Source organism: Podarcis filfolensis, assembly GCF_964270895.1.
Source record: "Podarcis filfolensis genome assembly, chromosome: Z".
Classification (NCBI taxonomy): domain Eukaryota; kingdom Metazoa; phylum Chordata; class Lepidosauria; order Squamata; family Lacertidae; genus Podarcis; species Podarcis filfolensis.
In genome coordinates, this window is record NC_139617.1 from 41,100,914 (window position 1) to 41,118,045 (window position 17,132).

The 17,132-nt window shown below is 46.5% G+C and overlaps 1 protein-coding gene across 2 annotated transcripts in view; it reads left to right on the top strand.

The window, feature by feature from the left end:
• ARRDC1 (arrestin domain containing 1) overlaps positions 1-11,637 on the top strand; it is a 53,466-nt gene extending 41,829 nt beyond the window's left edge. Inside the window, exons 3-8 of one of the 2 annotated variants that reach the window (XM_083597373.1) lie at positions 3,822-3,872; positions 6,901-7,055; positions 7,330-7,509; positions 8,198-8,374; positions 8,838-9,249; positions 10,066-11,637. In XM_083597373.1, the coding sequence (XP_083453499.1) occupies positions 3,822-3,872; positions 6,901-7,055; positions 7,330-7,509; positions 8,198-8,374; positions 8,838-9,249; positions 10,066-10,130 (1,040 nt within the window). In that variant the 3' untranslated portion in view covers positions 10,131-11,637. Of the gene's footprint in view, positions 1-3,821; positions 3,873-6,900; positions 7,056-7,326; positions 7,510-8,197; positions 8,375-8,837; positions 9,250-10,065 lie in introns of both variants that reach the window. The other variant, XM_083597372.1, reaches the window with a different exon arrangement.
• The last annotated feature ends 5,495 nt before the right edge of the window (positions 11,638-17,132 follow it).

The following is a 17,132-nucleotide window of genomic DNA, read 5'->3' on the forward strand; positions in this document are numbered from 1 at the left end:
GGACAAGAAGAGCCTGAAGCTGAGCACACTGGGGTAGCCAACATTGTTGGATAACAGCTCCCATCCTCCCATCATGGGATCCTTGGCCATTGGGCATCCTGTGCGGGGCTGATGGGAGTTGGAGGGATGAAAAATCCACCCATGCATGAAGGCCTTTTAGCTTCCTGCCCAGTCTCGTAAAGGTAAAGGGACCCCTGACCATTAGGTCCAGTCATGGCCAACTCTGGAGTTGTGGCGCTCTTCTCACTTTATTGGCTGAGGGAGCCGGCGTACAGCTTCCGGGTCATGTGGCCAGCATGACTAAGCTGCTTCTGGCAAACCAGAGCAGCGCACGGAAACGCCGTTTACCTTCCCGTCGGAGCGGTACCTATTTATCTACTTGCACTTTTGTGCTTTCAAACTGCTAGGTTGGCAGGAGCAGGGACCGAGCAACGGGAGCTCACCCCGTCGCGGGGATTTGAACCGCCGACCTTCTGATTGGCAAGTCCTAGGCTCTATGGTTTAACCCACAGCGCAACCCGTGTCCCACATGTCTGGGTCCTAGGGGGACCTCATCTGCATCACTGCTCCAGGACAGTCCACTCTGCTCTATCAAGGAATTCCTCCTCTTGGCCAGTAGCTCAGAGTGTGGCTAAGTGAGCTCAAGCTGCTGTGCCTTCTCGTTCAGCAAGGCAACCGAGTGTAGTTTTGCACCTTCTCGGGCAAGAAGACAAACATGGCACAGGTGTTGCTGGTCACTGCAGCAGCTCCCTCACCACCCACGTCTCTTGGTCCTGGGTACCCCCTGAGGCAGCACTTGGGACCTTCACCTCAAACCACCCTCACAAATCCCCCTGTTTACAAGTTCATATCATAATATCACACAATAATGATATTATACAACCGTATTTTGCAGCCATATCATTAAATCATGCAACCACAAGATCACATTATCATACAATCGTAAGATCCCAATACAGTGGTCCTTCGGGTTAAGAACTTAATTCGTTCCGAAGGTCCGTTCTTAAGCTGAAACTGTTCTTAACCTGAAGCATCACTTTAGCTAATGGGGCCTCCTGCTGCTGCCGTGCAATTTCTGTTCTCATTCTGAAGCAAAGTTCTTAACCCGAGGTACTATTTCTGGTTTAGCAGAGTCTGTAACCTGAAGCCTCCGTAACCCAAGGTACCACTGTATCTTACAATCATAATATCATACGATCATACAAATACAACACCATATAGATATCACAACATCACAAGGTCATACAATCTTAATATCACAAATCACTATATCATAATATCATATCACACAATCACATCATAACATCATCAGATATAATAGCCCTCAATGATACCCCCCACATATGATTGGATGAATGTGTGACAGTGTGATATGATTTTATGATATTGTTATTTTGTGATATTGATTGTATGATATGATGATTGTGTGATAATCATATTTGTAGCGTGTTAATTATTTTTATAGAGACAAGCTAACCAGATTCATTTTGCACATTTGGCCATTCTGTTCCCAGGATGGACCATGGAGTGGTTTGTGGCTTTTCCTGACCACGAATATACAGTCTTGTGGGACTGAGTCAGTTGTGAAGTCTGTCTGGTTGCCATTCTCAGTTTAAATGGGAATAAACTCCATTAAACATATTAGGACTTAGTTTGCATTTCCTCTGATGTATGCAAATTGTGTGTAATTTTGTCTAAAATTTGCACTTTTGCAGCCAGTTTCCCCTAATATAGTATAGGTAATTATATTGCTTTCATCAGTATTTTTATGTACACTTTCCCCAAGTATATACTCTCTTTTTTTACATACTTTTAAAAATTGGAAATCCGCCCTGCAAAATTTGGAGGGGTGTGAATTTCAAATGATAGATGCATTGGGTTCATCTGCTGCCTTTGGGAAGTGTTAATTGGGTAGAGTCACAATGAAATGGGAACTGATTCAGTTTCTCACATGTCTTCATTTGCATCCCAAGCTATGAAGATCTACAAGCAACATTTAGAGTGTACTTGTATTACTAAAGGGTATGCTGGTGACAGCATTTATCCTAATCTTTTTTTTAAAAAAAAAAATTTGAACAGTGAGAAATACATTTTTAGTTGGTGTTCTTTTTATTTTTTTTAACTGAGCTTCCTTCACCCTCGTCGTATGAAGTCAAACATTTTCATGTGAGATGTTGAAGGCCTGTGGATTATTAATTAACTTGAAGTAGCAACTAGTAAATTTCCTACAGTCATACCTCATGTTACGTCCGCTTCATGTTACGTTCTTTCAGGTTACGTCCCACAGCGACCCGGAAGTACCAGAAAGGGTTACTTCCAGGTTTTGCAGCTCCCGCATGCGCAGAAGCGCTAAATTGCACTTCGCGCATGCACACAAGCACCAAATCGCATCGTGCACCTGCGCAGATATGGCGCTTCAGGTTGCGCTCTTTTGATGTTGCGAACGGGCCTCTGGAACGGATCCCGTTCGCAACCAGAAGTACCATTGTACTCTATGTAAGAGGCAGAACGTAAAAAGAGACCTGCAGCTGGATGAGGCCAGGGGCCCATCTGGTCCAACATTCTATTCCTACAGTGGCCATCTAGAAACCTCAATAGGGAGCCCACAGGCAGGACCTGAGCCCAACAGCCCCTCTCCCCACCCCCTTGTGATTCCCAGCATCTGCCACTCAGAGGCAGACTGCCTCCAACAGCGGAGGTGAAACAGAGGCATCGTGGCCAGCAGCCTGTTCCTCCATGAATATATCTAATCCTCTTTTGAAGCCATCCAGGTTGGTGGCCCAAATTTGATTAGGGTTGATAATCTAATCAAAATCCATCTTACGGGAGACTTGTAAGCAGGACCCAAGTGCCACCCGACTATTCAGAAAATGAAGAAATGGGACAGATTCCGTCATACACGTGCTGTTACAGCTAATGTCTTGAAAGGTAAAGGGACCCCTGACCATTAGGTCCAGTCATGGACGACTCTGGGGTTGCGGCACTCATCTTGCTTTATTGACCAAGGGAGCCGGCGTGCAGCTTCCGGGTCATGTGGCCAGCAGGACTAAGCCGCTTCTGGTAAATCAGACCAGCGCACGGAAATGCCGTTTACCTTCCCGCCGGAGTGGTACCTATTTATCTACTTGCACTTTGACATGCTTTTGAACTGCTAGGTTGGCAGGAGCTGGGACAGAGCAACGGGAGCTCACCCTGTCGCAGGGATTCGAACCGCCAACCTTCTGATCGGCAAGCCCTAGGCTCTGTGGTTTAACCCACTGCGCCACCTGCATCCCATCTCATATATGTATTGCAACATTAATATATATATATAAAAGGTCTCCAGTAAGATGGGGCATCTGGTTGGCTGCTGTGAGATCAGGATGCTGGACTAGATGGGCCTTTGGCCTGATCCAGCCGCAGGGTTCTTTTTACATTCTACCCCCCACCCTCTCTGAATAACAGTTCCTGGGATTGCAAGTGCAGAGCATGCTCTGGTCCTGCCTCTGGGCTTCCCACAGGTATCTTGTTTGTCAAGGTGAGAACAGGATGCTGTACTAGATGGGCCACTAGCCTGACCCATGCTCTTCTTTCGTTCTGTCTCCTCTGTTGGAGGCAGTATATGCCTCTGGATAGAAGCTGCTGAGAATTACTAGTGGAGAAAGGGTGTTTGCATTCAGGCCCTCCTTTTGAGCCTCTCACTGAGGCCACCTGGCTGGCCACTGTGAGGCCAGGATGTGGGTCTAGATGGGCATGTGGCCTGTTTCTTCTTAAGTCCTGTTTTACAGTTCCCTGCTGACTTCTTCTTTTACCTACACTTATTCTGCATTTATATTTTGCAGGGGTCCTGGCAGCTGGGGAGCACACATTCCCTTTCCAGTTCCTGCTTCCAGGTACAGTGAATTTATTCTTTTGCTCTCTTGTTCCCATTGATTTCCAGGACTGCGACTGAACAGTGACTTCCTATAACCTTGGTTTTAATGTCCTGTGAGCACAATCACAGGGTTGCCTGGGGTGTCATTCAAGTGCTTAACTGCTGTCAGATATTGCTATTATTATTGGTAATTTTATTTGGATTTCTTACCTGCCTTTCACCCTAACTTACCATGGCAGGCTGCAATGATTTAAAATACACTGTTAAAACAGCTTACAACTAAGTTAAAAATCATAGGAGTGTGGTGGGTCTCAGCTGCATCAGCGGACAGAAAAGGAAGGTTTATTTTCAGCATACGACAAAAACTATGCAACAAAGGTGTCAGATGCACCTCTGTGGGGTGGGAATTCCAAAACCTGTGCAAGAGCTAGCCATGGTTTTGTGTCAAGTGAATGAATGTGAATGAGGTGTTGTTCTGATGACCCCAGTCTGCTTTCAGCAAGCCCCCACCTGTCTACCTTGCTGCTTACTGCCCAGTCCAGTAGCTGTCAGATTGCGCCGCCGCCTCCTCCATCTCAATGTTGCCTTTGTAGAGGGAGGAGGAGGAGGAGGAGGAGGATGGGGACAGAACTAGAATGGGTTGGCTCTTCCTCCCCTTTGGCAGCACCTCCTGTTGGGCTCCCTGTCTTATTTATTGGTTTATTTATTAAATATATATATATATACGACCCTTCATCTGAGTTCACATGGTCACAAGTCACTATGGGCTCATACACACTAATGGTTCACTGTGCTTTTTAGGCACAGTTCTGTGCTTTTCCAGTCTGTGTCGTAGCATATGTATTTTAATTTTTTCCTCCTCAGCCGCTTTCCTCACAGAAACCCACTCTTTAAGGCACTTGGCAACTTGCAGAAAAGCCCAAATTGTCATTTGTTCCAATTCGGCGTAAAAGATCAGGTTCTCTTGGGGAAAGTGGTGGGGTTGGGGGAAAGTACTCTAGCGCAGACCAGGAAAGTGCAGGTCTGTTGCCTAGAAAGCACGGGGCAAAAGCTAAGTGTGAATGAGCCCTACAGCTGAATATGTGGAGCAGAAGCTGATCTGCTGTGCTCCCCCCCCCCCCAATTTGCACCCATCGGGGTCTTAAGGTTCAAATCATGCCCTCCATTCTCTCTCTTAATTTTTAAAATTGGTTGTTTCTATATAAAACTGTGAAACATTAAACAAGAACATTATTCCCCCCCTCCAAAAGAAAACCCTGCTTATTCATCATAGGGTTTTTTTGTTTGTTTGTTTTAATTGAATGGCTGAACTTTGTGTGTGTGCATAAGACCATCTTCTCTGTCATGAAGCTCACTGGGTGGACTTTGGGCTGGTCACACCTTTCCTGCCTAGCCTACTTGAAGAGTTGTTAGGCTGGTGTCCATGGGGGTGTTTACAGTTTGTCTTGTTGTTTGTTTGTTTGTTTAAAGGAAGATTGGGATATAAAGAATAAACAGTTAACTAAAATAACTAGTAACTTCTAAATCAGTAACTTTCTAAATCTCTTTGAAAAAGAGAGTTTAAAAATGCTTAGAAAGCGGGGCTGTTGAAGAACGTGTCTGTCTGGGGCTGTTCATAGTCCATGCAAACACCAAATTAAAAACAGACTTTGATGCAAAGCACAGAACTGAACATTCCTAAGAATATTTACATTCTGAAATTTGATATCTATACTAATTATGGATGGTATGGATTTCATCATGCCGTTTCTGGAACACCAATTTTATCATGTCCCTTTTTTAAAAAAATGCTGTACCGTTTTTGGTACTATGTATGTTCCATATATTATTCTGTAATGTACATTGCTTAGAGAGCTATGATTGCAGGTGATTCATGAATATTTTAAACAAATAAAAACAATTGGCATTCGTAAGGCAGCTTACAATATCCGCCTGCTTTTCCTTTTTTTAAAAAAGAAAGCAACAATTTTCTAGTCCTTATGACCTGCACAACATACGGCCCACTTGCAGCTCCCCCAAGGATGGCCTGCAAAAAATGTAAAAGAAAGTAAAGATGTAATGAGTGCTTTTCCATGTGCCACTTGAACTGCCTTCTGCTATTGTGCCCAATGTTTTTCTTCTAGGGGAAAAAGGTGTTGGTACTGCATGCCCCTGAGTAACCCCAGAATATAAGCGCTGATTGTGCCCATCATGTAATTTGGTAGATGGGTTGCCACTGAACATTCTCTCCTGTTTGTCACGTAACCCACGGCAACCAACCATTGCCAATCTATCTCTAGTCCGAGAGGAGTGAGAGTCATATATTTCCGCTGTGTTTTTGGTCGTCAGGGACCAACGCAGCTGACACCTGCTATGCGGTGAGCGGCAGCAACATGAGGGCTTCTTACCCCACCCTTGCTGCGCAGCAGCCCACCAAGTTAATTTATCTTAATTGAAATTTCCCTTTTTAATAATATGGTTTATTTGCAAAACAGTTTAATCATTAATTATACCTTTACTTGGAAATTGGTCCGAAGAAGTTTAGCCTATTTTAATTTTGGCCCCTACCTACTGCCAAGTTGTGCAGGTCTGCCTTATGGTCAGGGCCGGCTCAGCCGTGAGGCGAAGTGAGGTGACTGCCTCAGGTGGCAAGATCCACCAGGGCAGCAGATCCTGATGTCAACCTTTCCTCCCACCCCCACCTTATTCCTGATGTAGATCTTCCCTCACCATTTCTTCCCTGGTGGGGAGGGAAGTGCCATTTTGGGGTCTGCCTCAGGTGCCAAAATGTCTTGGATTAGCCGTGCTTATGGTTGTAAAATGCCCCACATCACCTTCCTCCCCAAAACCATCAGAAATCAAGAAGATGTACGGTTTTGGTTTTACTTCTAATGTTTGCAAAACATATGCATGTCAAAACCTTTTCCTAGAGTAGAATGAGATTTTGGCAAAATATTTTTGTTGTTCTTTTCTAGTGCAAGTCATAAGAGAGTGTGTTTGTGTGGGTGTTTAAAAGGTGGGTGGAAGTACATTATATGCCATTTGTCTCTTTTCTCTTTGGAAAACAGCTTCAGCTCCTACATCCTTTGAGGGTCCCTTTGGGAAGGTCTTGCACCAGGTCAAAGCTGTGATAGAGACACCACGGTTTTCCAAGGATCACAAATGCAGCAAGATATTCTATGTCCTGTGCCCGCTGAACCTGAATGATATCCCTGAGATTGAGGTAAGGGTTGGTGGGAAGGAAGGAAGGTGGTAGGCACCCCCACACCTTGCTTTTCAATCCCAAGGAATAGATCATTAAACCACTTTGGGAATTCCGTGAGGGGAATAGGAATCTCCTCGCCATCTTCAGCAACCTTAAACTATAGTTCAAAGGTTTCTTAGAGGAGGAGCCAATGGCGGTTAGTGCTTTAAATGAATAGTGCAGGTGGGGCCTAACTCAGTGGGAGGCAGGCTGTGTTTTCCCTTCTCATCCTAGTGTTCCTTTTCTGCAGCAGCCAAACACAACGTCGATCACAAAGAAGTTCAGCTACAAGCTCGTGAAAACTGGCAACGTGGTCCTGACAGCCACCACAGACCTCAAGGGCTACGTTGTAGGGCAGGTCATCCAGTTGCGGACAGACATTGAGAACAAATCAGGCCGGGACACCAGCACCATTGTAGCCAGCCTCATCCAGGTAACCGGGCTAGGCTTTTGATAGTGTATTGTAGGTGCTCAGCTTTGCTTGAGGGGCACTTGTTCATTTTTCGTTCCCTTGCTGCAGATGCAATCTTAGGAACTTAGGAACATAGGAAGCTGTCTTTATGAAGAATTAGGATTATCTGTTGATGAGTCCAAGGCAAAACTATAGGGTTGTATTCAACTGAGTTCTTCTCAGAATAATAGGCCCATTTTGGAGTACTTGGAGTAGGTCTGGATGTTGTTGTTTAGTCGTTTAGTCGTGTCCGACTCTTCGTGACCCCATGGACCAGAGCATGCCAGGCACTCCTGTCTTCCACTGCCTCCCGCAGTTTGGACAAACTCATGCTGGTAGCTTCGAGAACACTGTCCAACCATTTCGTCCTCTGTCGTCCCCTTCTCCTTGTTCCCTCAATCTTTCCCAACATCAGGGGCTTTTCCAGGGAGTCTTCTCTTCTCATGAGGTGGCCAAAGTACTGGAGCCTCAGCTTCAGGATCTGTCCTTCCAGTGAGCACTCAGGGCTGATTTCCTTCAGAATGGATAGGTTTGATCTTCTTGCAGTCCATGGGACTCTCAAGAGTCTCCTCCAGCACCATAATTCAAAAGCATCCATTCTCCGGCGATCAGCCTTCTTTATGGTCTGGATACAACCCCTTATTTTCCCCTTCTCTTCTCCCCAACCCAGAAAGTTGCCTACAAATCCAAGCGGTGGATCTATGACCTGAGGACCATAGCGGAAGTGGAGGGTTCGCCCGTGAAGGCCTGGAAGCATGCAGAATGGAGAGAGCAGATTCTCGTCCCAGCGCTGCCTCAGTCCATCCTGCAAGGCTGCAGCCTCATCCATATTGACTACTACATCCAGGTAAGGTCCAAGTTCTGCTGAGGATTATGAACACAGGTTGTGGGCTACCAATATAGCAGAGGCGGCAGCAGGGGGTCTTTTTCAGCCCGAGGGCCACATTTCCTCCTGGGCAGCCTCTTGAGGGCCAGAAGCAAAAGTAGGCGAGGTAACAGGGAGACAGGGGTATCAAGCAGCACATATATTTTGTAAATAATAAAAAAGCCCTTCCAGGCACCAACATCCCTAGGGAGGGATGAAATGTAGCCCTGAGTAGAGTCCTGAGGGCTAGACAGAGAGGTCTGGAGAGCCATATTCAGCCACTAGAACTGACACTTCCGTACCCCTGATGTATGAGTCCTTGGTCTGACCCCACAGGACTGCTCCTTATAGAGTCATAGCATTGGAAGGACTCTAAGGGCCGTCCAGTCCAAACCCCTGCAATGTCCTCATGCTTGCTGTCATATTGTTGTCTCCCTGCCCCTAGGTTTCCCTGAAATCTCCTGAGGTTTCTGTTGCTCTCCCGATCTACATTGGCAACATCGCTGTGAACAGGATCCCCCTCAACCCGACCCGCTCGGTCCCTCACGTCCCGTCGCCCGTGATCCCGAGTGCACCGCCGGTGGACGAGGAGGCTGCCGGTGGCTACCACCCCATGGACAACATTTCCATCCCAACCAAGAGCCACTCCCAGCAGCAGCCTTTCAGCTATGCACCAGGCTTGAGCTTCCCGGAAGCAAGGCTGGACTCTGAGCAGGGCAGCTTGCCCAACCACCCCACACTCTGCCTCTCGACAGGAGCAACGGTCCCTTACTATGCCGAGGGGACGGTGGTTCCGGTTCCCACAGCCAGCTCCCTCATCCTGCCTCCAGAGTATAGCACCTGGGGTTACCCCTACGGTAAGCGCCTGCCTAGCCTCAGATAGGATTCCCTGGCTGGGGCAGAGACCCCAGGGGTTGCGCTGTTTCCCATATGGGCAGCAGTGTGTGGTGCCTATGGGGACTGGTGGGGCAGAAGGGCAGGGAGGTCAGCAGCCACTGGCACCAGAGCAGATGACAGACAAAGCCAGTATATTCTATCTTTGTCTCCTCCTCTCTGCTGAGTTCTGAAGGGCAACACCAAGACTAAAAAGGAAGGCCCACAGCTCTGTGACAGAGCACCTGCTTTGCATGCAGAAGATCCCATGTTCAGTTCCCAGCATCTCCCAGAAAGAACGGGAGAGTCTCTTCCCTGGGGAATTTGCAACTAGGCAGCCTCAACAGCACTGAACTGAATGGACCACTGGCAGCTTGTTATGTTCCTCAGGCTGCAGACGGTTAGAGCTCATGGACCACTGATCTGTGGACCATAAGAACATCAGAAGGCCAGTGGCCCATCTAGTCCAGCATCCCATTTTCGCAGTGGCCAACCAGATGCCTGCAGGACCTGAGCTCCAGAGCCTTCTCCCCTTGTGTAGGTTGCAGCAACTGGTACTCAGAATCATTGCTGCCATGGAGGATAGCCATCATGGCTAGTAGACACCATTAAATTTACTCCTCTGTTAATTGGTCTAATCCTCTTTTGAAGCCTTGCAAGTTGGTGGCCATCACAGCCTCCTGTGAAGTTAAGTTCCGAAGAATGACTAGGGAATGACTAGGGACTGACTGTGTGACCACAGTTTGAAAACTCTGAACTAGATGGCTTTCAACTTCTCTCTCTCTTTTGCTTCCTTCCAGAGGCACCCCCTTCATATGAACAAAGTTGCAGCAGCGCAACCTCCAGCCTGAGCAATGGCAACTAGCCACGAGCTCACAACCTGATGTCTGGCATGCCAAGCTGGGAGAAAGGACAGTACAAAACATTGCCTGGAGGGGGCGCTCTCTCCCCCAGCAATAGTTCCCTGGGCCATGGCTGCCTTGCACAACAATCTCTTTCCTTGTGCTGTACAGTTCATCATCTTACTTGCTGCTTTATAATCCGAACACCCGTGATGCCTTATCTGAAATGTGGGAGTCATCGTGTATGGAAAGATAGAGGTGTGTGCAGATCAGTGTGTGTGTGTGTGTGTGAGAGAGAGAGAGAGAGAGAGAGAGAGAATGAACGAACGAACGAACAAATGAATGAATGAATGTACATATGTATATATTTTGAGTGCCACCCCATATCTGTTGTGTTCTAACCAGAAAAGGTGTGTGGGTGTAGACAAATTGCTTCTCTGCTGGGCATCCCGTGATTTAAGCCCAGTGCGCCCTTTTGCACTAGCTTGCCCTCTAGAGAACAGTACAAGCAGTGCAGGAAGAGCTGCTATCAACATTCCTTCTGATGTAGGGCAACTGGCATTTCCCTGCCATTTTTTTAAAAAAATGTGGCATAGCACATCTGATTTTTACTCTGGGTGCTTGTAGTAGTTCCCTTTTTGGCTCTTGAGTGCTTGTAGTAGCTACCATTTTCCCTCTCTCTGCCACCCCTGTAATCCACAGACTGGAGACAACTGACAATCACAATTCTAGCCTAACTCTACCTCTTGACTTTGCTTCTCCCAGGAAGTGAGTCCAGATGGAGGAGGGGAAGGAGGAGAGCTTTTTGGAAAAGAAAAGAAAAACATACAGTTTGTTAAGCAGAATTCCAAATAGTTAGGAGCTTTGGGTAGTGATGCACTTGATCCATTGGATAACAGTGGGTGGGAACAGGTCTCATGCTGTGCTCCACAGTGAGTGCCTCTGCAGCTTTGCAGCTCATGGCCAGTGGAGGTGGGAGGCTGGTTGGCTATATTCCTTCTGGAGTTTCTTGCCTCCTCCTTCAAATAGAGAGTTCTGCCTGCTTACTAGCATAGCAGTTTTAAAAGTGGACTAGCTGTTGCCCAGAGAGGCTCCCGGCCTCTGCAATCTCAATGTTACAGAACAGCCAATGTCAAAGTACTTTTAAAGCAGGGCTTCTGACACACTGTGTGTGTCTGTGGGCTTGTGGGGGGGTTATTTTTTCCATGGCTATTTACCACATTGGGCGTTAGGTTTTTCTGTGTGTGCAAGTCTGATCTGCTAAGCACCACCTCTGGAGTAGTGAAGCCTTTTTCCTTTCTCTCGGCCAGCCTTTCTTCATGAGCTCCTTCAAGTTTGCTGGGTGGCTGATCCAGCAACATGGACATGCAAACGTTCACATTCCCAGCACCACGTGGTTTTTATAGGACAATTGATCCTCTTCCACGACCCTTTTTATTTGTGTCTTTTTCCAATCAGCTTTGTTTAAATGGTGAAACTTTGAAAACACAGATTTTAAATGTATTTAATAAATTATTCTGAGACCTTGAATGTAAAAATGTCTTCTTTGCTTCACTCGCACGCCCCCCCCCCTGCACTCCTCTCAGCAGCTCTGATTGAATCAGGAGTTGGTCCTCTAAGTGCTGTTCCGAACAACTGCCGGCCTCATCCTGCCTGTGTGTGACAAAGAGTTTTCCAGCAATAGAGGGCCAGAGGTTCCCCATCTCTGGATTTAACCATAAATGTGAAGCAGGAGTCATTCTGCCTGTCTTGGCTTATTTTGCAAATCCCCCCGTTTCTGAAGGGATGCAGGTGGTGCTGTGGGTTAAATCACAGAGCCTAGGACTTGCTGATCAGAAGGTCGGCGGTTCGAATCCCCGCGACGGGGTGAGCTCCCGTTCCCTGCTCCTGCTAACCTAGCAGTTCGAAAGCACATTAGAGTGCAAATTGATAAATTCGTTACCACTCTGGCAGGAAGGTAAACGCAATTTCTGTGTGCTGCTCTGGTTCGCCAGAAGCAGCTTAGTCATGCTGTACGCCGGCTGCCTCGGCCAATAAAGCGAGATGAGCACTGCAACCCCAAAGTCGTCCGCAACTGGACCTAATGGTCAGGGGTCCCTTTACCTTTTACTGTTTCTGAAACAGAAGAATGCTGGTGCTAATGTAGTCAAATCAGCAACACCCCCCAAGAGGGGGTGTATCAACAGGAGGTATGAGAATTACCAAAAGTTGGCAGCCAGTGTAGGGTGGAGAGGAGAGAGAGAGACAGAGAATCTAGGTGCCCACGGTGAGATCTGGGTATGTTCAATGGACAATTGAGTGTCTGTAATGGGGATATGATGGGAAATGATTCAGGATAGATAATGGAATGGAGCAGCTGGAATTATGGAGAGGGAGCCCTTGAAATACTGTTGTTCCATTGCAAGCCGTCACCTGTCTTTAATTTGCAATGAAGTAATTCATTTGATGTATTTCATTTAATGAAAAGGCATATACACTCCTTGAATGTAAGAAAACCTTGAAACAGTTTAAAACATTCAAATTATTGCTTGAAAAGGAGCATTGTTTTTAAGACAAACAAAAACAAAAGATGATTGAAATCAACAGGTAAAACCAAACTCAGCCTTCATTTGCTACAGTGCTGAATGGCAATCCTGTACAAACTGTACAATTTCAGCTGAGGCATAAACCCAAGATGTGCGTGTCTGATCCACGTCAGATATAAGGCTCGTGCCGGAGGACTTGATTTGCTTGTGAGGCATCTTCTGGTATCTCTTCCCTGCCATCGTCTCCTCTGCCAGTGTTGTGGCATTTCCAAAAGCCAGTTCTTCGTCTCCAAACCAGACGCCTACCAATCACAGCTGTCTGTCTGTCTTGCCCTGAAGGGGCATGGAGGGCATCCTTCAAATATTCATAGGAAGTACCGTATAGGAGGCAGGGCTGGCTGATGTTCAGAGAGAACCAGGCAGCGGCTGGATGGCTGGATGGTCTTGGCTTCTGCTTCCTGTAGTGGGAAGCTCTGCAAAGTCTTGTGTCAGCCATTTCCTCTTCTGGTTTTAATCAAGTGGATTCTGTAAAAGCAAGACCCTATTAAGCACATATCTGGCATCTCTGAGCTGGGGTCGCTGCTAACACTTTCCCTGGCATTCCCATTAATAAATATGAATAGTCCAGCTTGGTGATTTGAGCAGTGTTGGGTAGCTGGGTGTGGTGGCCATATATTTCACAATGTCCCTGATCTGAAGGAGGGTGAGGAGAACTTTATCATAATGGGGGCCACACGCCAGTCTTGGGCAGGGCCACAACAATGGGTGTACATTACCTTTGTAAACCATAGGCTAATTTCTACATACACAGACACAGCCCTCTCTGTACCCCAAACAGGCTACCAAGAGGTGTTCTCAGAGTTTAAGGATACATTCCAGCCAGGTAAATACCCTCTAGGAGGGTGTGAAGCGAGGGTGGTGAAGGCATGGCTGGGATGCCACATTTGGCCTCTGTTCTGGATGTGGGTGGCGCTGTGGGTTAAGCCACAGAGCCTAGGACTCAGAAGGTTGGCGGTTCGTATCCCCGTGACGGGGTGAGCTCCCGTTGCTCGGTCCCTGCTCCTGCCAACCTAGCAGTTCGAAAGCATGTTAAAGTGCAAGTAGATAAATAGGTACCGCTCTGGCGGGAAGGAAAATGGCATTTCTGTGCGCTGCTCTGGTTCATCAGAAGCAGCTTAGTCAAGCTGGCCACATGACCTGGAAGCTGTATGCTGGCTCCCTTGGCCAGTAAAGTGAGATGAGCACCGCAACCACAGTCGTCCGCGACTGGACTTAACGGTCAGGGTCCCTTTACCTTTACCTGGAGCATTCTGGGAAATTAAAATGGCCATGTAGCTTGGCCATGCAGTGCTCTTTAGTATTCAGGCAAACCCTGCACAAAAGCATATTGTATTGCCCCTGCTTCTGGAAACTGCCACACCGCTGGCTTCTACCTGTGCACATTCCTATGTGCACTCTATTATCTAGGCTCCTAATGATGCCCAGGTAGCCTTTTTTTTTTTAATGCACCTTCTAAGTCTTCCACTTGTCAATGCACTGTGTTTTCTGATATCGCTCAGTGCTAAATCACTACCGTGTGTGTGTGTGTCCGTGTGTGCCTCCATGTGTGCCTCTTATGAATGCCTTTTAAAACATTTTGTCAGCTGTGGTGACTAGCAGCAATCCCCCAGCTAGGTTCTACCCATCTCCAAGCCTAACTTCAGCCCTTGAAGGTGGCAGATTCATCCTGACCCTAGTATATGTGCAATGATTTTATCCACAATGATTAAAGAAGAAAGCCCTCCTTAGTGTCTTTGGGGGGGGGGTTGGGTGGGGGGAGTTCACAATTGGATAAGATCAATTAGCAGAGCACCAAGAGAGCCCTCCTGGATCACACCAAAGACTAATCTAAGAGAGCATCTTCTTTCCACTGCAGTGGTAAACCAGATACCCCGGAAAGCCCATGGCCAGGACAATGGTTCTTTCCTGTTCCTCAGCAACTGATCATCATGACTAGTAGCAGTTGATAGCCTTATCCTCCCTATAAGCTAGACATGTCCAAAGTCCAAATAGGGGCCTAATCCCTAAAAAAAAAAAAAAAGCTCAGCAACTTTGGGGTAAAATCCTAAAAAAAAAACACCTTCAGTCCTAAAAAAAGGTCAACAACAAATCTGGCCCTCTTTCAAAAAAGTTTGGACACCAGTGCCTAAGCCACTTCAGCTGGTGGTTCCCACATCCTGGGACTTCCATACTTTAAATGAACAATGTGACAAATTCCTTCTGTCTGTCCTGAATCACCCATCATTCAGCTTCATCAGATGGCCTTGGGTTCTTGAGTTCTTACAGAAAGAAAACACCATCACCCGATTTCTCCACAACATGTGTAAAACTCTACATCATGTATCTCCTTAAGTTAAATTAATATATTTAAAAGTACAAAAAAAAGTTGGTAGTTTTAGCTAACGTGGCTGAAAGCAGGAGCTTGGAGGCATGGCGGAGAGACTCATTAGGTGCAGAAGAAAATATAAAAGATTGCCTCCTTTGTTACAGAACTCCCACCTAGAGGAGGCAAAGAAAGTGACCATACACAGAGCATCCTCTTTAGGAAGTTGAAGAACTCTGTAATTGTCTAGCAAAACATGCACTTGTGATTTTGGCTGCAAACCCCACACCTTCTGCATGCAAACCAAGTGTACTACAGTACCACTGAACTGTGGCCATATCCTTGAATCTATTAAAACCGAACTGAACAGCTGAAGACCAGTGTTCTAGGATCATATGTGGCTATGCACTGCTGGAAACAGAACACTAAGCTGGAATGGATCTTCATTCTCATCTAGGAAATCAGTTCTCGTGACCTGGAAAACAAGCATGTCAATATCTTTGGGCTCAGTCATGTACCAGCAAATTCAGGATGTGCAATTACAGTTAAATTGGGAGCTCTTGTACAGCACACCTGCTTCCTCTGAAGATCAGACTTTTTCTGATGAGGAAACAGGTGAGGAAATGATGCAAAGGTCCTCTAACCTCCCTGCAAACAATTCAGAGGGTTGTAGCCTGCTAAGTTATACTCACGAGTAGCCCCTATGAAGCTAAAGGATCTAAGTTAGGTACATCCATTATTTTCAGTGGGTCTACCCTGAGCAGGACTAGCAATTGGCTCAACCAAGAGCTACCAGCCCATGTCATCTTATCTCCCTGCAAACAAATCAGGAATACAATAAACAGGACATCCTGCAGGCGCCCCCCCCAGATGATGCAGTCATTCCAGGGTACCATTGCCCACTGTACCCTAAGTCAAGCGTCCTGGTAGGTGGGAGGTGGGCAGCCTGGTGAAGGCATATATCTCTTACCAATGGATTTTGCAGTCGGGAAAGACTTTTATTTTGGCAGCAGCTTTGGGATGGGCCGTTCTGCAAAGCCACCATTGGATGGCAGCAGCGTATTGGTTTTTTTTCCTCCTGCTTGCCTGCAAAGGGTTGGGCTGATGGCCTACTTCAGCTAAGAGCCAAGGTCTGCAGCCTGGTGCCTTTTGTGGGGGACTCATGGTTTTGCCAAGAGATCTAAGGCGGGCTCTCAACACCCTCCTCCCCCACCTCTGGGGTGTGCAGTATTTGTTCCCGGAACAACCTCTTAGGCATCCCCTGTTGGATAAACCCAAGGCAGTCAGCCACAGAGGCCACCATGCCTGCGATGCAGAGCTATAATGGGCAATGGGTGATCATGGCTGCACCAGTGGCTTCTTTGGGTTATATAATTTTTAACATCATAATCGAGTTTGGCAATTTTATCTGCTTAGCAATGTTGCTACGTCCCTATTTTGCATAAAAAAAATTAACATTTCATATTTTGATTTAGTTTGGTAATTTTACCTGCTCAATAGGCTTTCCATATTAGTATTTTAAACTCAAATTGGAAAGTTCCTGTGGCTGATGCAAACATCTACCGATCTATCTAATTTATTTATTTATCATCTCTTCTTTATTCTTCCTTGTGCACACCACCTAAAATCAAACTCCACTTTGGCTAACACAATCCTGACGAATGCCATTTCATGCCTGATTTTATGCTGCTCAATATCATTATATTCCCCTCCCCCCCCCCCCCCGATTGTCACCATCACCATTCGTTTATTTTGGCTGTTGGACCAAAAATAAGACTACAAATAAACCAATTAAATCTTAAATGCAGGACAAATACTATAAAATGTATTTTGTTAAAAAGGGGCAGTGGCGGCTGCATACCATACATTTAAAGCACATTCCCTTCCCCAGGAAGCCTGGGAACTGTAGTTCACAGCGCTACAATTCCCGGCAGCCTTAGCAAATGGCCAGTAGTTTCTAGGATTGTTCCGTGGGAGGATTGGGGGTGTCCTTTAAATGTGTGTGATGCCATAGTAGCAGCCATAGCTCAGTTATATACAAAATAACAAATAACCTCAGTTGTCCCTGGAAATCACTCTTCCAGCTTCAAGTGGTAAACTACCTTCTTTCTCTCTCTGCCAGTACGTAATAGATATTT